This window comes from Mobula birostris, chromosome 1 (assembly GCF_030028105.1).
Source record: "Mobula birostris isolate sMobBir1 chromosome 1, sMobBir1.hap1, whole genome shotgun sequence".
NCBI lineage: Eukaryota > Metazoa > Chordata > Chondrichthyes > Myliobatiformes > Myliobatidae > Mobula > Mobula birostris.
The window spans coordinates 74,859,953-74,883,082 of NC_092370.1; the positions used below are offsets into that span (position 1 = coordinate 74,859,953).

At 44.4% G+C, this 23,130-nt stretch overlaps 2 protein-coding genes across 4 annotated transcripts in view; one reads left to right on the forward strand and one right to left on the reverse strand.

Annotated features, from left to right (window-relative positions):
* LOC140197257 (SWI/SNF-related matrix-associated actin-dependent regulator of chromatin subfamily D member 3-like) overlaps positions 1 to 23,130 on the reverse strand; it is an 88,783-nt gene that overhangs the window by 50,371 nt on the left and 15,282 nt on the right. The window contains exon 1 of one of the 2 annotated variants that reach the window (XM_072257195.1): positions 4,723 to 4,833. The exons of the other annotated variant lie outside the window; for it this stretch is intronic. Coding sequence (XP_072113296.1) covers positions 4,723 to 4,734 — 12 coding nt within the window. The 5' untranslated portion in view covers positions 4,735 to 4,833. Of the gene's footprint in view, positions 1 to 4,722; positions 4,834 to 23,130 lie in introns of those variants that run through there. 2 annotated transcript variants of the gene reach the window in all.
* Positions 247 to 21,162, forward strand: LOC140197289 (histone H2B type 1-K-like). Of its 2 annotated transcripts, XM_072257229.1 has the most exons (5): positions 247 to 376; positions 3,467 to 3,587; positions 19,173 to 19,243; positions 19,375 to 19,561; positions 20,877 to 21,162. In XM_072257229.1, exons 4-5 carry the CDS (start codon positions 19,439 to 19,441, stop codon positions 21,111 to 21,113), a joined length of 360 nt encoding a protein of 119 aa, XP_072113330.1. In that variant the 5' UTR covers positions 247 to 376; positions 3,467 to 3,587; positions 19,173 to 19,243; positions 19,375 to 19,438; the 3' UTR covers positions 21,114 to 21,162. The 2 variants fall into 2 exon arrangements, 1 of the variants encoding a protein (XP_072113330.1); XR_011885907.1 differs by lacking the exon at positions 19,375 to 19,561 and having other exon boundaries at positions 20,877 to 20,964.

The following is a 23,130-nucleotide window of genomic DNA, read 5'->3' on the forward strand; positions in this document are numbered from 1 at the left end:
ATCTCCCTTCATTCACCGACGCTCCAGGGAATAACGTTCTAACTTATTCAACTTTTCCCTATATCTCATGTCCTCAAGTTCCGGCAACGGCGTTGCAAGGAGCCAGGCTCGTTGTTGCTTGAGCAGAGGCAACGGAACAGCTGTTTTAGTATTTCCAACCCTGCCAACTGGCCGGGCTTCTATGCACATTCCAGCCTGAAGGCCAACGAGCCAAGCAAGTGTCCTTCACTGCCCGAGAACACGCTGTACCAGCTGCGGCACTGATAACGGGGCGGACTGCGCGAGGGGCGGGATGAGGAGAGCAGCGGAGGAGGCCGTCCGCGCCGCAGTGAACGGGGGGATGGCTGCAGGAGCACTGCCTGGTACAAGGCGGCAGGTGAGCTACCCACTGGCTCCAAGGACGGAGAACCAGGATCTGTGTTAGAGCCGCATTAGTCGCCCAGCTATGGGAAGCACTGCCACCAAAACGTAAAGGGGGCAGTGATGTTGTTGGGACTGGAGTGTTTAAATTATCAGGAGAGAAGGGACTGGCTGAGACTGTTTACCTTTCACTGAAATAGGCTGGGGGGGGGGAAATACATTCGACTGAGGCGTTTAAGAAACTCATATTGGCACATGAATGTGCTGAGAATGGAGGGATATGTGTAGGCAGAAGGGATTAGTTTAAATACAAGAGATTCTACGGATGCCGGAAATCTTAAGGAACGCACACAAAACTCTGGTGGAACTCGGCAAGTCAGGCAACACCTACCGAGGGTAATGAACAGTCCTGATGAAGGTTTTTAGCCCGAAGTGTCTTTTGTTTATTCCCCTCCAGGGATTCATTTAGTAATCAAATGCCCAACTAAACAAATTTAATTAGTTTGGCACAACATTGTGGGCCTTTTCCTGTGCTGTACTGTTCTGTGTTCTATAAAATCACAAGGACCATACATAAGCTGAATTGTGTCTAGGGTAGGGGAACCCATAACCAAAGGGTATAGATTTAAGCTGAGAAGGGAAAGATTTAAAGAAGACTTGGGAGGAGACTTTTTCACACAGATGGTGGTGAGTACATGGAATGAGCTGCCAAAGGACGTGGTAGATGCGGGTACTGTAACAACATGTAAAATACATTCAGACAAGTACATGGATACGAAAGGTTTGGAGGGACACGATCCAAATCTGGGGAAGTGGGACCAGTGCAGGCATGATACTTGGTTGGCATGGATGAGTTGGGCCGAAGGGTCTGCTTCTGTGCAATGTGCCTCTGAGAGCAGGGGTGTGGAGGGACTGGGGAGAGGACTTCTGAGGTCCAAGTACAAGCAACACATTTATGAGAGAAAGAGGATGATTTTGAGACCAAGGCAGGAGGGGAGGAGAGATCATAGATTCACCGGGGTGAAGGGGTTCAGAAGATGTTGAGACAAGGCCACAGAAGGATGTGGAAAAGAGCAGGTTTGAACTGCAGCCCATGGGCAACCACACAGGAGATGACAGAGAAGTCAGAGGAACGATGCCTGACTTATCATCGAATGCTACGGGCAACAGGCGAGGGGGCAGCTGGGGGTTTTACAGCAGAAAATAGTGGGGACCTATTGTATATTTAATATGAAAGTAATCTTGTATATATAGTTGATTAGGCATTCTTGTTCGTTTAAATAATTCATTACGAGTTATAAGTATGGATATGTGAATTGCATACGTCATCATTCTACGTGATATGTGCGTGCTTCACTTAAAGTAGAACATGAAGTTAGATTAACATTTCAACCTCCTGTGTCTTCCTTTGAATTAGTTTAATGTTTTGAAGTTACAAAACTTAATAGTGGTGACAAGGTATTTTTAAAACGAACCTGAGACGAATACCAACCGTTTGAAGCACAGCAAGACGTTCAAACTAAAAGAAATGCAGTGAGGAATGATGAGTAAAAAAATACATCCCTGCAAGTGAGGAGGCTGCCGAGTTAAAAGAAAAAGCAGGGCAGCATGCGTTCTTCAGAAGGGAAGACACAATCGAGTTTTTTTTAAGGCAGTAAATGGAAGAATTCACGGGTTCATAAAGAGTGGATACTGAGTGATAATAATCATTTAAAAAACATAAATGGCTGGCTACATTGTGAAGATGGGCACTTCTGATTCCACAACAGAAAACTGGCTCATGTATATTGAGCTAATTGAACAATATTTTGAAGCAAATTAAATAGCTAATGAGAAACGAGTACCAATTTTGCTGAGTGTTTTGGGTTAAAAGCCATACAGTTTGCTTCAAAGTTTAACTGCTCCAACCAAACCAGAGAAATGAGCTTTGATTGTAGAACACTTTAGGTTTCATAAGCTGAATAAAAAGAAAGGAGAGTCCACTTCAGTGTATGTGGTTGAATTGAAAAGATTGAGCATTGTCAGTTTGGTAAGAGTCTTAATGATGCATTGAGCGATTGTTTAGTTTGTGAAATCTTACAAGTAAGCATTCAAAAATGGCTCATAACTGAAGCACAACTTATATTAAAAAAAAGTTGAAATTGATGTTTCACTAGAACCGCAGAAAGAGACACAATTAAGTTGCAGTCAGTGAGTGTGAACAAAATTGCAACATCTAAACAGAAACCTACCTGGCTGAACAAATACTATTACCATTATGGCAGGGGCTCACATAAACCAGACCAATGCAGGTTTAAAAGTGAAACTTGCAGAAAATAGGATGCATACAAAGTGCATGTCGGGTAGACAAAAATAAATGGACTGCACAGGGAAGAGAAAAAAGATAAAAGGTCAAGTTGCAGATGCAAAAAGAGCACTAATCTGCGGGCTTTGATGAAAAATCTGATAATGATGAGAGTGAGATAGGACTGTGTAGCCTTGAGATTTACATTGTCAAAACTAACAATAGACAAGCAATATGGCTACACCAGAAGTGAATGGCAAATTAAATAAAATGGAATTGGACACTGGTTTGGCTGTTTCAGTCATTCCACAAACTGAATTTGAACAGTATTTCAAAAATGCTAAACTTTAGCCCGCAGATATGCAGCCAAGAACTTATATTGGAGAAAAGATAACTCCTGTGGGAATGAGGTTTGTAACAGTGAAATGGAACAACCAACAAGCCACATTGAGCTTGTATGTGGTTAAAAATCATTGTAAGGATGTGATTGGCTGAGACAGCTACAACTTGATTGGAGATCCATTCAGATGGATGCCAATTGCAGGCAGATAGGGCTTGTTCATTGGGCAACACAATAGGCAGAGGTGACTTGGGCCGAAGAGCCTGTTTCAATGCCGTGTGTCTGAGACTCTAAATATTGATCAACACATGCGCCCTATGTAACACAGGGGAACAATCTTCAGTCAGTAACTTCCGGGTTAAACTGAAATCAATAGTGAGCAGCCAGAGGGAAATTAGAATTATTTTCCTCTCTGATAAATACTGCCTCCTGTTCCTGAAAACCCTTCCCCTCAAACTTTGTGTCACATATTTTTTTTTCAGGTATCCACCTGGGGTCTTTCAAGTTCTCTGGTTACTGGGCACATTTCTGAACGTACCACAGTGCCCGAGGTTCAAGGCACATCACACAGCATGAAGCACCAGAGCTCAAAATCAGCAGCAGGTTTAGTATCATTGTCTTGTACGACATGAATTTGTCGGCACTGAGGACCATTACCACATTCCGTACGATGTCAACGCTCCTTCCTGAGGGACCTTTAGCCTGCAAGTTTAACCGCACCGTTATCGCGTTCCCTGTCACACAATAACTACCCGACTTCTGTGGCGGCGATTCTCGACCAGAAACTTCCCTGGTTATTCGGTATCACTTGGAAAATCCGACCAGGCGCTTTGTGTCGCTAGTCAGCAGACAGGACCACCACACCAGGGGCAAAAGGGGTTCGTTTTCCCTCGACTGTTGCCCACCATCACTCCCGTCCATCCCCATCTGGGGAAAACCCTCATCCCCCTACCTCTGCGGAGAACCATCACCCCTTACACAAGAGAATCCGCGGAGGATCTTGACCTCTTGCTCCCTTCCCCTCCCCGCACCTTCTGACAGCGGAGAGGGCTTCCAGCCTTGCCGGAACGTTCTGCTCGGGTCTCTGGGCTGGGATCGCGCTTCACGGAGCAGAAGCTCCAGCCAGCCGGTGCGGAGCTGACGAAAATGGAGCGTGAACAAAGCAGCAGCACACTGCCGACAAATCGCCAGCCCTGCCTCTGGCTGGAGGATCGTCCACGCAGAACAGTCTCCCGGAATCCCGAGGATAGGCAGCGGGGAAAATTCATCCTCAGAACACACACACACAATCTGCGATGAGCTGCAGACTACCCAGTGCTGGCCTCTCCAGCAAAAGCAAGGGGCAGAGGGATGGGGATGTGGATTGGGGGAAGGGAGGGATGGAGAGGGTATAGCGGGTGGGGAGGGGGAGCGATGGAGAAGGCAGAGGAAGGGGAGATTGAGATGGGGAGGTGGAGAGGGGAACGGGAGACCCGAGAAGGGGCACTGTCAGGCTCTGCCTGCTAATCTCTGCAGGGATGGGCGACAGTGTCACTGTACCTGCTGCCCAGCTGGTGATGCAGCTCCTGCCCGTGTTTGGGCAGAGTGGGATGGTGGTGGTAGCGGCGGGAGGGGCTGGGGGTTGCAAGAAGGGGAAGTGCAGGAAGGTGGTGCCGGGAGGAGGCTGCAGGGCGGGGGCTGGGGGGTCGGGGGTCTGCAGAGATGGGGTGCAGTCACCGGCCTCTGGTTTCATTCTTACCTTCCTCTCCATTGTGCTTGTCTGTCTCCGCTTTTGCAGGGGTGGGCACTCGGTGAAGGGAGGGGGGCTGCAGCCCCCAAACCTACTGCGCAAGTGCAGGAGTGAGGGGGTGGAGAGGTGAGGGGAGGAGAGAGAGGTAGTGGGGGAGGGTGGTCCATGGCCCCAGGGATCGTCGCTCAAGCCAGAAACGCAGAAATCCCAGGGGTCCAGGGGAGGGCGTTTGCGCAATGCGGTAGAGGGTCCGTCTACAAATCGCAGCCTCGCACCCAGGCGCAGAATTACCCCAGCCGGCCAGTAAATTACTGGCCGGTCCCTGGAACTTAAGGAAGTGTCTACAAAATCAGGGCCTACATCACGGCGAAGGACAGACACTGCTACATAAAAGGGTTCATCTACAAATCACAAACCGTATCAAAAACGAAGAATAGGTTCATCACAATTAGGGAATCGTTTCAAATCACATTCAAACCATCGTATTGATATCGAGACACAAGAGACTGCAGGTGCTGTAATCTGTAGTAAAAAATAATTCAGATGTCCAGATGAGCGTTTTGACTCAAAACGTCAACTGTCTACTTCCCTCTGCAGGTGCTGTCTGACCCATTAAGTTCCTCCAGCATTTTGTGTGTTGCTCTAGATTCCAGTCTGCAGTCTCTTGTGTAACCTTGTACAGTATCAGGACTGAAGGAAGATCATTGTCACTGTCTTATATGATATGAAATATGTCACTTTGCAGCTGCAGTACAGTACAACATGAAAATTACAAATTACAAAGTAAATAAACAGTACAATAAAAGGAATAATAAGGTAGTGTTGGTGGGTTTATGAACAGTTCAGAAATCTGATGGTGGAAGGGAAAGAAGCTGGTTCTGAATCGGTGTGCGTGGATCTTCAGGCAGTGGAAAGGATGAGAAGCTTCAAGTTCCTGGCCATCAGAAGATCTATCCTGGGCCCAACACATTGATGCAATTATGATGAAGACACACTAATGGTGATAATACATTAGGAGTTTGAAGGGATTTGGCATGTCACCAAAGGCTGTAGCAAATTTCTACAGATATACAGTGGAGAGCATTCTGATGGGTTGCATCACTGTCAGTTGGAGGCTCCAACACACAGGACTGAAAAAAACCGTAGAGGTTTACAGAGTCATCATGGCCACCAGCCTCTCCACTATTGAGAATATTTTCAAAAGGTGGTGCCTGAAGAAGACATCATCAACCACTAAGGATCTTCACTATCCAGAACAGACGCTCTTCTCATTACTTCCATCAGGGGTGCAGTACAGGAGCCTGAAGATCCACACGCGACCATTTAAGAACTGGTCTCCCTTTCCACCATTAGATTTATGAATGGTCCGTGAACTCTCTTTTTACACTATTTATTCATTTTTCACATTTCTTATTGGGACATGGTCGTTTTAAAGTCTTGCTGACACAAAACAACATATTTCATGAAACACACAAAATGCCGGAGGAACTTAGCAGGCCAAGCAGCATCTATGGAAAAGAGTAAACAATGTTTCAGGCCAAGACCCTTCATCAGGACTGGAAAAAACGATGAGAAATTAGAGCAAGAAGATGGAGGGAGGGGTGGTAGGTGATAGATGAAACTGGGAGGGGGAGGGGTGAAGTAAAGAGCTGGGAAGCTGTTGGGTGAACGAGGTAAAGAGTTGGAGAAAGAGGAATCTGATAGGAGAGGGTAGATAATCATGGAAGAAAGGGAAGGGGGAGAAGCACCAGCGGGAGGTGATGGGCAGGTAAGGAGATGAGGTGAGAGAGGGAAATGGGAATGGTGGGGGGGGGGGGGCGTAACTACTGGAAGTTCAAGAAATCGATGTTCATGCTTTCAAGTTGGAGGCTACCCAGATAGAATTTAAGGTGTTGCTCCTCCAGCCTGAGTCTGGCCTCATTGTGGCAGTAGAAGAGGCATATTTCATGACATATGCCAGTGATCATAAACCTGATTCTCATTCTGTACCTCCTGCCTGATGATAGTAAAGAGAAAAAAGTGTCCTGGATGGTGAGGATCCTTATTGATGGATACTGCCTTCCTAAGGCACCATCTCCTCAAGATGTTCTTGATGGTGGGGAAGGTGGTGATCATGATGGGTTGACTGGGTTTACAACCATTTGCGGCTCCTTGCAATTCCTGTGCATTGCAGCTTACCAAATGGTGATGCAACTAGTCAGAATAAATCTCCACTGTACATCTATAAAAAAGAGAACAGGGGTAAAACAGGGGTCAGAGGTGGAGAAGGAGGGGTGATGCACTCCAGTTGCACTCATATCTACTGTGATGAAGTACTTTGAGGTTGGTCATGGCCAGAATCAACTGTCTAAGCAAGGACCCTGAACAGCTGCAATTTGCCTACTGCCACAATAGGTCTACAGCATTTGCAGTCTCACTGGCTCTCTACTTGGCCTTGGACAATAGTAATACCTACATCAGGCTGCTGTTTAGTGATTACAGCTCATACCCTCAATACTAATCAATAAGCTCCAAAACTTGTGTCTCTGTACCTCCCTCTGCAACTGTATGCTTGACTTCCTCACTGGGAGACTACAGCCAGTGCAGATCGGAAATAACATCTGCTCCTCACTGACAATCAACACTGGCACACCTCAAGGATGTGTGCTTAGCCCACTGTTCTACTCTCTCTACACCCATGACTGTGTGGCTAGGCACAGCAAAATGCCACCCATCAATCTATTGTTGGCAAAATTTCAGATGGGACAAGGAAGCATACAGGACCAAGATAGATCAGCTGGTTGAGTGGTGTCACAACAGCAATCTTGCACTGAATGTCAGTAAGATAAAGGAATTGATTATGAACTTCAGAAGGGAAAGTCATGGGAACACACACCAGTCCTTATTACAGGATCAGCAGTGGAAATGGCGAGTAATTTCAAGTTTCTGGGTGTCAACATTGAAGTTCTATCATGGGTCCAACATTTTGATGCAATTACAGAGAATTCATGACAGCAGCTATATTTCATTAGGAGTTTGAGAAGTCTTGTATGTCATCAAAGACTCAAAAATTTCCACAAGTATATCATGAAGGGCACTCTAACTGGTGTCATCATTGTCTGGTATGGAGGGGGCACTGCACAGAATTAGAAAAAGCTGCAGGAAGTTGTAAACTCAGCCAGCTGCATCATGGACACCAGCATCCCCGGCATTGAGGACACCCTTATAAGGCGATGCCTCAAAAAAGTAGCATCCATCATTAAGGAATTTAAATGGTTGACCACAGAAATTCTGCTTTTTGTGGATGGTGTGGAGGTGCTTGAAAAAGAGGTCCCCCAATTTACACAGGTTTCACTAATATAGAAGAGACTGCATTGGGGGCACTGGATTCCACAACAGTCTAGCAGGTGAAGTGTTGCCTCACCTTGAATGACAGTTTGGGGCCCTGAATGGAGGTGAGGAAGGAGGTAAATGGATAGGTGTAGCACTTTGGCTGCTTGCAGGGATAAGTGTCAAGAGGGAGATTAGTGGGTAGTGATGAATGGACAAAGGAATCATGGAGGGAGTGATCCCTGCGGAAAGTGGAGAGATGTGTTTGATGGTAGGATCCTGTTGAAGATTGCAAAGTTGCAGAGAATGATGTGTTGGGTACAGAGGTTCATGTGGTGGTAGGTAAGGACAAGGGGAACAATTAAGACAGTGGGAAGATGAGGTGAGTGCAGATGTCATGGAAATGAAGGAGATGGTGGAGAAAAGAGAAGCCCTCTTCTTTGAAGAAAGCGAACATTGGGATACAATTGGCTCCTTTAAGAGACCCTTAGGTACACGGAGCTTAAAAAATAGAGCGCTATGCAGTGGGGAAATTCTTGGCAGTTTCTAACGTAGGTTAAATGGTCAGCACAACATTGTGGGCCGAAGGGCCTGTAATGTGCTGTAGATGTCTCTGTTTCTATCTCTGATGTCCTAGAAAGGAAAACCTCATCCTGGGAACAGATATGGTAGAAACGAAGGAACCGAGAAAAACAAATGGCACTGTAGTAGCTACTCGAACAAACCAACATCACTGTAAAAGACAAAGCACTGGGAATCATCCTGTATGACGCCCCCTCTGATCCAATCCAGTAATAATGTTCAGAAAAGTCGAAGAAATATATTCAATCCATTATTAGTAACTAGTAAAACATACAATCTTGAAGTGATGAAACTAATGAAGCTAAAACTAGCAATATTAAACTTACTTAAGCAAAGTAGAGTTAAATGATTTCAAATGTAATTAAGCAATCAGCAAAAATATATCTCACCTGGCAGTCCCCAGCTCTAAATTGCCCATAACAAAGTGTGAATACGTAACTTATTCCCTTCGCTTTTATGACGCCCCCACCAACGTGACCAGCTACCTCTTTGGTTGTCCATCTAAATCTGATGACAACGTCCACTCCTTTAACGGTGAGATCTTTGATGACTATACAGTCCTATCCTGGACCCACAAGCTCTATTGCAGGTAGGACATGTATACATGGTAGTGGTGACAACCATGGCTGCATTTCTTCTGGCTCTCTTCTGCTGTCTTCTGGTTGTTCTTTCCATCTCCAGAATACGAAACCCATCCCTACACAGCTGTTGCCAAGTGGTACGGTCAGCAGCAACATCCTCCAGGTCCTTGGGTCTAATCTTGCACTTCCTGAAAGCATTCTTCATCTGATCCTTATAGCGCTTCTTCGGCCCTCCAGCTGAGCGTCGACCATGATGTAGCTGGCCGTATAACACTCTGCAGGGTAGCCGACATGGGGGCATCCTTATCACGTGCCCCAGCCACTGCAGCTGGCGCTGGATGATCATGGCCTCAATACTTCTGCAGTTGGTCTTTACAAGTATTTCAGTGTGAGGCACTCACTCGCGCTAGGTAATTCCCAGGATGTGCTGGAGGCAGCTTATGTGGAAGCGCTCCAAGGACTTGATATCAGAATTTGAGGGATGGAAACCAACTTCAACTGAGCTACCCTAGATTTTCCCATGATAAAAGCACTGGGTATCCGCAAACATTGAGTTATGCAGCAATAGGTAGGTCACTGCTCGAAGGCCATCTTCACTCACGTCTGTAAAATAGTGTAACTGTGCAACAGTATCTTAATGTTAAGGAACCCTCAGGAGGCAGTGAACATAATATGATTGAATTCATGCCGCAATTTGAGAGAGAGAAGCATAAATCACATGTATCAGTACTGCAATGGAATAAAGGGAATTACAGAAGCATGAGAGAGGAGCTTGCCAGGTAGATTGGAGGAGCATACTGGCGGGGATGATGGCAGAGCAGAGATGGCTGAAGTTTCTGGTAATAGTTCACAAGGCATAGGATAGATATGTCCCACAGAAGAAGTTCTCAAATGGCAGGGCTAGGGAACCATGGCTGACAAAGGAAGTTAAGGACTGCATAAAAACCAAGGAAAGGGCATATTTAAGGTCGCAAAAGTGAGATTGCAAATTGGATGATTGGGAAGCCTTTAAAACCCAATAAAAGGCAACTAAAAAAGCTATAAGAAGGGAAAAGATGAAATATGAGGGCAAACTAGCCAATAATATGCAGCAGGATCCTAGAAGTTTCTTCAGTCATATAAAGAGTAAAAGGGAGATTACAGTTGATATTGGACCACTGGAAAATGATGCTGGTGAGGTAGTAATATGGACAAGGAAATGCCAGACGAACTTAATAGGTACCTTGCATCAGTCTCCACTGTGGAAGACACTAGCCATGTGCCAGAGGTGTGTAGGTGTCAGAGAGCTGGAGTGAGTTCCATTGCTATTGAAAGGAAAAAATGCTAGGCAGACTCAAAGGTCACCTAGATCGGATGGACTACATCAAAGAGTCTTGAAGGAGATTGCTGAAGAGATAACGGAATGCATTGGTCATGATCTTTGAAGAATCACTTGATTCTGACATGGTCCCAGAAGAGTGGAAGATTGCAAATGTCATTCCACTCTTTAAAGGAGGAAGGGAAAAGAAAGGAAATTATAGGCCAGTTAGCCTGACCTCAGAGCTTGTGAAAGTGTTGGAGTCTTTTATTAAGGATAAGGTTTTGGGGTACTTGGAGACTAATGATAATATAAGTCAAAGTCCATGCTTTCTGTAAAGGGAAATCTTGCCTGACACATCTGTTAGGGTTCTTCGAGGAATTAACAAGCAAGGTGGACAAAGGAGAGGCAGTGGATGTAATTTACTTGGATTTTCAGAAGGTCTTTGACAAGGTGCCACACATGAGGCTGCTTAACAAGATAAAATCTTGTGGTGTTACAGGAAAGATACTGGCATGGATAGAGGAATGGCTGACAGGCAGGAGGCAGCGAATGGGAATAAAAAGGGCCTTTTCTGGTTGACTGCCAGTAACTAGAGGTATTCCTGAGGTCAGTATTGGTACCGCTACCTTTCACATTCTTTGTCAATGATTTAGATACTGGAATTGATGGCTTTGTGGCAAAGTTTGCAGATGATACGAAGATAAGTGGAGGGGTAGGTAGTGCTGAGGAAGCAATGCGATTGCAGCAGGACTTAGACATATTGGAAGAATGGGTAAAATTGTGGCAGATAGAATATGGTGTTGGGAAATGTATGATTATGCATTTTGCTAATAGGAACAATAGTGCAGACTAAATGGGGAGAAGGTTCAAACATTATAGGGGCAGAGGGACTTAGAGTCCTTGTGCAAGACTCCCAGGTTAACTTACAGGCTGAGTCTGTGGTAAAGAAGGCAAATGCAATGTTGGCATTTATTTCAAGGGGAATAGAATGTGAAAACAAGGAGGTAATGCTGAGGCTTTATAAGACACTAGTCAGGCCGCACTTGGAGTATTGTCAACAGTTTTGGGCCCCATATCTCAGAAAGGATGTGTTGTCATTGGAGAGAGTCCAGAGGAGGATCACGAGGATGATTCTGGGAATGAAAGGGTTAACATATGAGGAGTATTTGGCAACTTTGGGCCTGTACTCGCTGAAATTTAGAAGAATGCAGGGAGATCTCACTGAAACCTACGAATGTTGAAATGATTAGATAGGGTGGATGTGGATATTTCTTAGAGGATGTATCTTATGGTACGGGTATCCAGAACTAGAGGGCACAGCCTCAAAATTGAGGGGCGAGCTGTTAGAATAGAGGTAACATGATTTTTTTTTTATGTCAGACAGTAGTGAATCTGTAGAATGCTCTGCCATAGATTGTGGTGTAGGCCAAGTCCGTGGATATATTTCAGGCAGAAGTTGATAGTTTCCTGATCATTCTCCATTCTAATGCCTGCCAAGGACGTATAAGATGCAAGGGATGTGTTGCTAGCAAAAGAACCTGCTGCATGCACATTAGACACATTGTCATCCAGGTGCACATCATCCTGAAAATCATTCAGCTTTAACAGTGAAAGCATTCGCAGGAGTTTGATAAATATTTTCATTTGCTCCAGCAACTTGATCTTCAATATAACACGTTAGCTTCAGCCATTGTTCGGCCTCTACTGTGACTGTATTAATAAGAGTCTCAATATTTGCAAAGCTTTTGGTTTGTTTACCTTGCTCTGAGATAGGAATTAAAAACAACAACACATTATATTGCTTAGCAATATCTTCACGAAGATAATTCAAGTCATCCAAATGAAACTGTACTTGTGAGACTTCTTGCAGAAAACTTCTAATTAATGGTATTAAATCTTTAATCTACTTAATAATTTTATTATATTTCTTTTTAACACTGTTAATTTTATTTGCCATAGTTTCTCAGTAAGTTTATTTTTTAAGTCCTGACTTCAAGGTCACTGCTTTCAGCTTGACTCATGTTGTTTTCCAAGTATCTGAACCAGATAAAACAACGGTATTCAATTCAAATGTCGGCAATCAAAATATTTCAGCATTTCAACGGAACCAAGCAACAAATCAAGAGCCAAACTCTTAGGCCAACATCACACTGTAGAGTTTATGGTCAATGATGACCATTCCAAACTCTGTTCTAACACTGAACACTCAGCAAGAATCAACAAAAGGTAGTTTCTTGCCACAAGCTGCTCCTGGCGGCATTGCTTCTAATTTCACTTACACGTCTGAATGCTGATGTTCATTTGGTATCACTGTCAAAATCTTTTTTTGACAAAATGTAGCGGCTACTCGAACAAGCCAACGGCGCTGCTAGAGACCAAGTACAGGGAGTTATCCTGTGTAATGCGCCTTCTATTTTAATCCAATAATAATGTTCAAAAGGTCAAAGAAATATATTCGATCCTTTATTAGCAATATTAGCAAAACATACAATCTCAAAGTGATGAAACTAATACTAGTGATTTTAAACATTAAGCAAAGTTAAGCAATTTCAAATGTAAAAAGCAATCAACAAATGATATCATACCCAGTGATTCCCAGCTCTAAACCACCCAAAACAAAGCATGAATATGTAACTTATTCCCTTTGCTTTTACCATGCCCCCACCCACGTTACTTGCTACCATAATAAACATAATAAATGGGCAAAATAGAATACAATGCAGGCAAAAAAACAGATGTACGGCTTCTACAAGCATTTTTACAGGAGACAGTGTGGAAAGAGGTATAGTCAAGAGAGCTATGGGAATCAGTAGGCTTATAAAAGATGCCGGTTGACAATTTGTCTCCAGAGATGAAGACAGAGATATCAAAAAAGGAAAAGGAGGTGTCAGAAATAGACCAAGTGAATTTAAGGACAGGATGAAAGTTGGAGGCAAAGTTGATTTAATTGTCGAGCTCATCATGGGTGCACGAAACAACACTAATGAAGATGTCAATGCAGCACAGGAAGAGTTTGCCAGCATTACCAGGGATGGCTTGGAACATCGACTGTTCTATGTAGCCAGCGAAAAGGCAGGCATGGCTGGGGCCCATGCAGATGCCTATGGCTACTTCTTGAGTTTTGAGAAAGTGGGAGGAGCCAAAGGAGAAATCATTGAGGGTGAGGACCAGTTCTGCTAGACGAAGGAGTGTGGTGGTGGAGGGGAACTAAGACAGAAGTGGAGAGCTTTAAGCCTTATTGCTGGGGGATAGAAATGTATAGGAACTGGATATCCATGGTGAAAATAAGGCGGTCAGGGCCAGGAAATTGGAAGTTGTTGAGGAGATCAAGAGCATGTAAAGAGTTGCAGATGTAGGTGGGAGGGGAATGAACAAAGGGGGAGAGAATAGAGTCAAGGTACACAGATACGAGTTCAGTGGAGCAGAAGCAGGCAAGACAATGGGCCTACCAAAAGTGAAAGTGGAGACAGCTGCTGGAGGGAGCTAAGCGGGGGAAGGGCTTTCAGGTCCAAAGAAGGTTCATGAGAATTATCCTGTGAATGAGGAGTTAATGCAGGAGGAACATTCGATAGCTCTGGGCCTGTACTTACTGGAATTTAGAGGAATGATGGAGGATCTCATTGAAACATACCAAATACTGAAAGGCCAAAGTAGAGTGGATGTGCAGAGGATGCTTCCATTAGAGTCTAGGACCAGAGGGCACTGCCTCATCCTTTAGAACAGAGATGAGGAAAAATTTATTTAGGCACAGAGTGGCGAATCCATGGAGTTCATTGCCACAGATGGCTGTGGAGGCCAAGTCATTGGGTGTATTTAAAGCAGAGATTAATAGGTTCTTAATTAGTAAGGGCATCAAAGATTATGGGGAGAAAGCAGAAGGATGGCGTTGAGACAGGAACTAATCAGACATGATTGAATGGTAGAGTAGACAGGATGGGCCGAAGGGTCCATTTCTGCTTTTATGTCTGTGGGTTATCAGTGCTGGATTCTGATCAATAAGGTGAGAAATTATCATTTATAATAAGTATTATTATATATAATGTTATTATAATAACTTATTATAAATAATCTTACTGATCCATCAGGGCTGGGCTCTGATGAAGTGGAAGACAGAACCAGATGCAAAAAGAGGGGATTGGATAGGAGAAGAACCAGAAGGTGAATGGAACTAGGAGGGGGATAAAAACTGTGATGTAGAACTGGAGGAAGCATGTTGGAAAGGGGACAAGAATGGGGTAGGGGACCAGAGGAGGATCGGGAGAGGAGGGCTACTTGAAATTTGAGAAAACTATGTTCATATGGCCTACCCAAGCAAAACATGGGGTGCTGTCCTCTGGTTTGTGTTGATCCTCACCCCAGGAGTGGAAGAGGCTGAGGATAGTTAGGTCTTAACACCCCTTGGATGTTAAACACCCAGCTATGATCTTCTTTCAGCCTCAACTCAGTGATGCCTGCAACATCATACCTGCCAATCTCTAACTAGTCATGATGGAACAGTGGAGCTGATCTGATGGGCTGAATGGCCTAAATCTGCTCCTATGTCTTAAGGTCTTATGCTCTAATATTGTGGAATTGTTGGGAATGTGGTGAGAATAAAGCATGGTTAGTGGAGAATCAGTATATATGGGTGGTTGTTGGTTGTCACTGACAGTGTGCTGAAGGGCCTGTTTCCCTGCTGTATCTTGCTACAGCCCCTCGTCTAATGAAACAGATAAGGTTTCATGGGCTCCCAGACCACTGCTCCTTGCAACAGTCATGAATCATTTTTTTAAAAACACTTCAGACTTGAAAACAAGTGTTTAACTAGGGTTTTATAGAGCTGCGACATAACCGCATGCCTCTTGAACCCTCTGTTCCTCCACACTGTTAAGAATCCTGCCATATAATGAGTGTTACATTATTATAGGAAGGACATGGCAACTTTAGAAGGTGCAGAAGAGATTTACCAGGATATTGCTTGGATTAGAGATAATATTTTATGAGGAAAATTTGAGCGAGCTAGGACTTTTCTCTTTGGAGCGAAGGAGAATGAGAGGTGACTTGATAGTTGCATAGGATTATGAGAGACATAATTAGAGTGGAAACCCAGCACCTTTTCCTCAAGATCACAACAGACAATGCCAGAGGATATCCGTTTAAGATGAGAGGAGGAAAATTTAGGGGCAATATCAGAGTTAGGATATACAGTGTATGGTGGGTGCCTAGAACACACTGCCCGGGGTGGTGATAAGACTGATACAACAGGGACATTTAAGAGAGTCAGGCAGGCAGATGTCTGTCATTTGGTGTTGCTCAGGGTCCCCTACTCTTCGTATACATGCTCCCTTTAGGAGGCATCATTAGAGAACATAAACTTCATTTCCACAATCAAGTATGTTGGTTGAGCCTGATGATGATAACACACTATCTTCTCTGACTTCTGGTATGGCTGCAATAAACAAATGGATGAGCAATAATTTGCTAAAACTAAATGAAGATAAAACTGATATACTTTTGGTTGGTCCCAAAGCCAAAAGTGATTAATTTCTCGATAAACTTGGGAACTTGGCTCTCCTTGTAAAATCGGAAGTAATAAGCCTGGATGTTATCCGTCACTCAGGTTTGAATTTTAAATCTCTCATAAAGAAAGTAACCATTCCTACATTTAAGAAATATTGCAAAGGTATGTCTGTATCTGTCACATAATATTGCTAAAAACTAATTCACACCTTTATATTGAATAGACTAGATGCTCTTTTTACTGGCCTTCCAAATCAATCTATTGAGAACCTTCAACTCATTCAGAAAGCCGCTGCTAGACTTTTAGCTAAATCCAGAAAGAGGGAGCATAGCACTCCCATCCGAGCTACTCTGCATTGGCTTTCTGTATCTTTTAGAGTTGATTTTAAATTTCTCTTACTTGTTTTTAAAGTTCTTAATGGTCTGCGACAGGAGTACGTCACAGAATCATTTTTGTTTTATAATCCTGCTCAAGCTCTCAGGCCTTCTTCCACTGATCTCTTAAATTTAAACAGTTTCCCTCAAAAGAAAATTGACAGGTCCACTTTTCTGAACTACATTCCTAAACTGTGGAAAATCAATATCTAGAACTGTAAGTTCAAATTTCAAAGTAAATTTATTATCGAAGTACATATATATCACCAAATACAACGCTGAGATTCATTTTCTTGTGGGCATACACAGTAAATCTAAGAAACACAATAGAATCAATGAAAGACTGCACTCAACAGGACGAACAAACAACCAATGTGTAAAAGTGGGAAAATACAATAAATATTGAGGACACGAAATGATGAGTCCTTGAAAGTGAGTTCATATATTCTGGGAACAGTTCAGTGAGAAGTTGAGTGAAGTTATTCCCACAGTTTCAAGAGCATGATGCTTGAGAGGTAATAACTGTCCCTGAACCTGGTGGTGTGGGTCCTGAGGGCCCTGTACCTTCTTCATGATGGCAGTAGTGAGAAAAGAGCATGGCCTGGATAGTGGGGGTCCTTGATAGTGGATGTTGCCTACAGTGATTGCGTTCTGTGTAGATGATCTCAACAGCGATGAGAATTTACCCATATTCAGTAGGATTTTCCATTCAAGGGCATTGGTATTTCCATACTAGGCTGTAATCCTGATATGGAAAACAGTCCATAATCCAGGCTGTAAACCAGTCAATATTTTCTCCACCACACGTCTATAGAAGTTTGTCGAAGTTTTAGATGTCATACTGAATCTTTGCAAACTTCTAAGTTAAGGCTCTTTTGTGCTTTCTTCATAATGGCACTTACATGCTGGACCCAAGCCAGATCCTCTGAAATAATAACACAGGGGAATTTAAAGTTGCTGATATTCTCCACCTCTGCCTTATGGACCTCCAGTTGTCTCATTCTCGTCAATATTCAGCTGCTTATTCTTGCTGACATTGAGTAAGAGGTGGTTGTTGTGGTGCCACTCAATCAGATTTTCAAACTCCCTCCTGATTCATCACCACCTTTGATTCAGCCAATGACAGTGGTGTCATCAGCAAACTTAAATACGGCTTTGGAGCTGTGTTTAGCATCACAGTCATAAGTATAAAGTGAGTAGAGTAGGGAGCTAAGCACACAGCCTGGTAGTGCACCTGCGCTGATGGAGATTGTGGAGGAGATGGGCTGAATGGCTTAATTGTCCTCCTAAGACTTAAGGTCTTATATGAAGCTGCAATGTCTGTTTGAATATTTGAAAGGAATGCTTCTTTGCTTCTGGATACACCTCAGCCCCACACTCTTGGATATGGGCATACAGTGTGGAGCAGAATGATGGGGAAGTGGTTGTTTGGGAACCTCCACGAGTGTCCGCTCCTGGGTCAGGCTATGCTGGTCATTCACATGTGTGGGTAGCAGGATCTTGAGGTAAAGGAAATAAACTGGTGGAGGAACTCAGTGGGTTGAGCAGCTTCACAACCCTGTTAGGGCCTGGTGATGGTGGGATGTTGAATCTGGTCGCATTACCCAGAACCACAGACTTGTATCGACTCCTACCTGCTCAAGGGGGTAGCCACTTGTTTTTGACTGGACTGAGAATGGCATTGTAGTGTAGCAGTTAGCATGATGCTATTACAGCACCAGTGACCCAGGTTCAATTCCGCCACTGTCTGTAAGGAGCTTTATGTTCTCCCCGTGACTGTGTGGATTTCCTCTGGCTTTCTTCCCACATTCTGAAGATGTACATGTGAAAAGGTTAATCAGTCCCATAGGTGTAATTGGACAGCATATGCTCATTGGGCCAGAAGGACCTGTTATTGTGCTGTATATCTAAATAAAAAGTATAAACCCTAGTAAGAAAAGAAGCATTCAGCAGTCAGGCAATGGCTGTGGAGAGAGAAATGTTACTGTTTTAGGTGGAAAAGCCTGTATCAAAACTGAGAAAGAGAAAGCAAGTTAGTCTAGATGGCAGAGGATGCGGGGAGGACAGTGAATGAGGAAGCAGGGAAGATGGAGTGGGTGGTGGTGAAGTGGCAGGGAGAGTGGCAAGATTATGGGTGAGGAGGGTGGTGGGTGAGATGGCAGAGAAGATAAGGAAGTGGTGGATTAGGTCACAGTGAAAGTGGGGGAGTAGTGAGTGAGGTGGCAGGTTAGGTGGGGAGGACACTGGGCGAGGTAGAGAAGGTGAAGACTGAGGCGATGAGGTGGCAGGGAAGGTGGAGTGCGCAGCGAGGTTGTGGGAGGGGAGGCATAGAAGGTGAGAAGGGAAGGTGCAGAGAAGATGGGGGAGTAATGGTTGAGGTAGCAAGGAAGGTGCAGTGGGTGGTGGTGGTGGTGTGACAGGAGAGGGGGAAGTAATAGGTGAGGAGGCATTGAAGATAGAGAGGTGGGTGAGGTAGCAGAGGCGAGGAGGACAGTGGGTGAGTTGGCAGAATCAGGGAGTAATGGGTGAGGTGACAGAAATGGTAATTAGGATAGTGGGTGAGGTAGCTGAGGTGGGGAGGACAGTGGGTAAGGCGGCAGGGAAGATGAAGAGGGTGGTGAGTGTAAATTCTTTGTGAGTTTGGGTGAGGTAATGTTGCCACTAATGGGCAGTTCAGTTCTTTGGTCTAGATAATAAGCCAAATGTGGTCAGAATTAATAGTAAGCCATTATTTAGAATTATACTGTAGTGAATTAGTTGAAGAATTGTTCCTTGTCCCCACTTTTATTGTGTTTACTGCACTCTTCCACTAGGTTGCAGTCCTGATCAAACCAATTCTTGTGAGCTTAATGGAGCCATGGTGGGGATTGGATAATTTCAATTGGTGAGTATTAACCTTCATTTGAACCCTGTGAGATGTATCTGGGAAAGGAGGGATTGGTCAATTGCTTAACAAGCAGGGAGAGGTGAGGTTCCATTTAATAATCTGAATTGGAACCACTACCTCTTGTTTAGATTGGAGAGAGAGAGGTCCTCTGTCCTGTGGATTCTGGTGGGTTCCCGGTCTTGTTTGCCCAGCATGGTTAATGAGCCAGTGAAGAAGAAGGCAGCAGCTCCCAAAAATGGAGACAAGAAACTGTCAAAACGTAAGCCCCGGAGGAAGGAGAGTTACTCTGTCTACATCTACAAGGTGCTCAAACAGGTAACTAAGATGAGTCTGTACTCTCTTCCACTGTGGGCTGAGGGCCTTAACCTGCATCAAATTGTCCTTTACTAAGCTGTCCTTCAAGGCTTCTGGTGTTGATGCTGAAAATTTGAATAGGAACATTTCATATATTGTTTGCATCCCTGCAGTGGCCAACATGAAGTCTGTAATGTACTTAAGCCCATCACTCCCTCTCCTTTCACAGCTGGGCATGGTGGAGTTCAAGCTTTGTAGTGTGATGAGTTTCTATGACCAGAGGGTTTGGATGACCCTGGGGTTCTTCTAGTGGCCCGCAATTTTGTTCTGTTCCCAACTGAAGATGTTGTTGTTACTTGCCCAGGTTACTGATAGCACTAAACTCATCACCCCTACCACCTAGGACAAGGGGAGCACCACCAGAAAATGTTTCCATCCAAGTCCCTGACTATCCTGATCTAGGAAAGTGATACTGGGTCAAATGCTGAGTGTGCCTTCTTCAGAAGTACAGCAGCTCACAACCACCTTGAGGTTATTGAGGGTGAATGTTACTGGTATTGTCCTCATCTACTGCCTGTACCTGGCCAACACTAGACAAGAGCAGGTGTAGCATGATGTGTCCTGACTCTCCCAGAACGGATGAGATTTGTTTTTAATGCCACGCTGGGCTGCGGAGTGGATGCTGGAATATTTGGTATCCTTCAACAACCTGCATTTGTTTAAAACCCTAGGTACATTGGGACTTATTAGACAGATGGAGAACAGAGCCTGGAGAGAGGGAGCAGTCAAACACTGGTCAAGGGGACACCTAGAGGCTGTAGATGCTGGAACCTGGAACAATAACTACTTGAAGGAACTTGGCAGGTTGAGCAGTATTTGTGCAGGCATAGTATGGTTGGAATACTGGATTGTGACCCTGTATCACAGGGATCTGATCTTAACATTAGACAAGGATAGGGAGGTTGAGGTTGAAATGGTGGCTATGCAGTTTAATGGAAAATCAGAATCATCATGAAATTTGTTTTGGGAAGGCAGTACAGCAGTAATACATTATTGTAAATTACAATAGGAATATAAAATAAATTGCACAGAGTAAAATCGTGAGATAGTATTCATGGACCATTCAGAAATTTGATGGCAGTGGGGACAAGGTTGTTCCTAAAACATTGAGGGTCAGGCTCCTGTCCCACCTCACTGATAGTAGTAATGAGGAGAGGGCATGTCCTGGATGGTGAAGTTCCTTAGTGATGGGTGCTGCTTTTCCTGAAGAGTTGAAGGATTCTGGGCTTGTCTGGGGAGGTGTCCTTGGGCTGATGCTGTGATTCTGTACCTGCAGGTGCATCCTGACACTGGAATCTCCAGCAAGGCCATGAGCATCATGAACTCCTTCGTGAACGATGTATTTGAGCGGATTGCCACAGAGGCTTCGCGGCTAACTCAGTATAACCGGCGGAGCACCATCACCAGTCGGGAGGTGCAGACTGCAGTCCGGCTCCTGCTCCCTGGTGAACTGGCAAAGCATGCAGTATCAGAGGGCACGAAGGCGGTCACTAAATATACCAGTGCAAAGTAGAGGGCCTTTAGGGTGTGTACCTCAATAAAGGCAAAATGTTGCTGCAGAATGCTGTGTAGAATTGGTTTATTATTGTCACACGTACTGTGATACACTGAAAAGCTTTTGTGTGCCATCCAGACAGATAACTCCATACACAAATTCATCGAGATCAAAGAGAAACAGCACGGTAGGGCTGGCATAATGCTACTGCATTGCCAGTGACCTGGGTTCAGTTCTGCTGTCTGTAAGGAATCTGCACATTGTCCTCATGATTGTGTGGGTTTCCTCCCACATTCTAAGGACCTACAGATTAGTAGGTTAATTGGTCACATGGGTGTAACCAGGTGGCATGGGCTCAATAGGTCAGAAGGGCTGGTTACCATGCTGTATTTCTGAATATAAATATGTAGAATAGTGTTAAAAGTTGCAGGAAAGTACAGAGTAGCTAGACAAAGTGCAAATGCCATGATGAGGTAGATTGGGAGATCAGGAGCTCATCTCCAGTCTTGCCGAAAGGTTTCGGCCCAAAATGCTAACTGTTTACTCTTTTCCAATAGGTGCTGCCTGGCCTACTGAGTTCCTCCAGCATTTTGTGTGTTGCTCATCTTCAAGAGTCTAACAGAAAATAGGAGCTGTTATTGACCTGGTGATGCATGTTCAAGCTTCTGCTGAATGGAAGTTGAGAGGAGACAGAATGGCTGTTGTGGAAGGGGTCCTTGATTACTTTTGCTGTTTTTCTGAAGCATCAGGAATGCAGGCAAAGGAGGGGAGGCTGGTTTGCGTGATGGACTGAGCTGTGTTCACAACTCTGCAATTTAGACAGTAGGTGCAGGAGTAGGCCATTCAGTCCTTCGAGCCAGCACCGCCATTCACTATGATCATGGCTGATCATCCACAATCAGTATCCACTTCCTGCCTTATCCCCATAACCTTTGATTCCGCTATCTTTAAGAGCTCTATCCATATCTCTCTTGAAAGCATCCAGAGACTTGGCTTCCACAGCCTTCTGAGGCAGAGCATTCCATATATCCACCACTCTCTGGGTGAAAAAGTTTTTCCTCAACTCCGTCCTAAATGGCCTACCCCTAATTCTTAAACTGTGGCCTCTGGTTCTGGACTCACCCATCAGCAGGAACATGCTTCCTGCCTCTAGTGTGTCCAATCCCTTAATAATCTTAAATGTTTCAATAAGATCCCCTCTTAGCCTTCTAAATTCCAGAGTATACAAGCCCAGTTGCTCCAATCTTTTGACATATGACAGTCCCGCCATCCTGGGAATTAACCTTGTGAACCTATGCTGCACTCCCTCAATAGCAAGAATGACCTTCCTCAAATTTGGAGACCAAAACTGCACACAGTACTCCAGGTGTGGTCTCACCAGGGTCCTGCACAGCTGCAGAAGGACCTCTTTGCTCTTGTACTCAATTCCTCTTGTTATGAAGGCCAGCATGCCATTAGCTTTCTTCACTGCCTGCTGCACTTGCATGCTTGCTTTCAGTGATTGATGTACAAGAACACCTAGATTTCGTTGTGCTTCCCCTTTTCCTAACTTGACTCCATTTAGATAATAATCTGCCTTCCTGTTTTTACCACCAAAGTGGATAACCTCACATTTATCCACATTAAACTGCATCTGCCTACTCACCCAGCCTGTCCAAGTCACCCTGCATTCTCATAACATCCTCCTCACATTTCACACTTCGTGTCATTGGCAAATTTGCTAATGTTACTTTTAATTCCCTCATCTAAATCATTATATATTGTAAACAGCTGCGGTCCCAGCACTGAACCCTGCTGTACCCCACTGGTCACTGCCTGCCATTCCAAAAGGGAGCCGTTAATCGCTACTCTTTGTTTTCTGTCAGCCAGCCAATTTTCAATCCATGTCAGTACTCTGCCCCCAATACCATGTGTCCTAATTTTGCCCACTAATCTCCTATGTGGGACTTTATCAAAGGCTTTTTGAAAGTCCAGGTACACTACATCCACTGGCTCTCCCTTGTCCATTTTCATAGTTACATCCTCAAAAAAAATT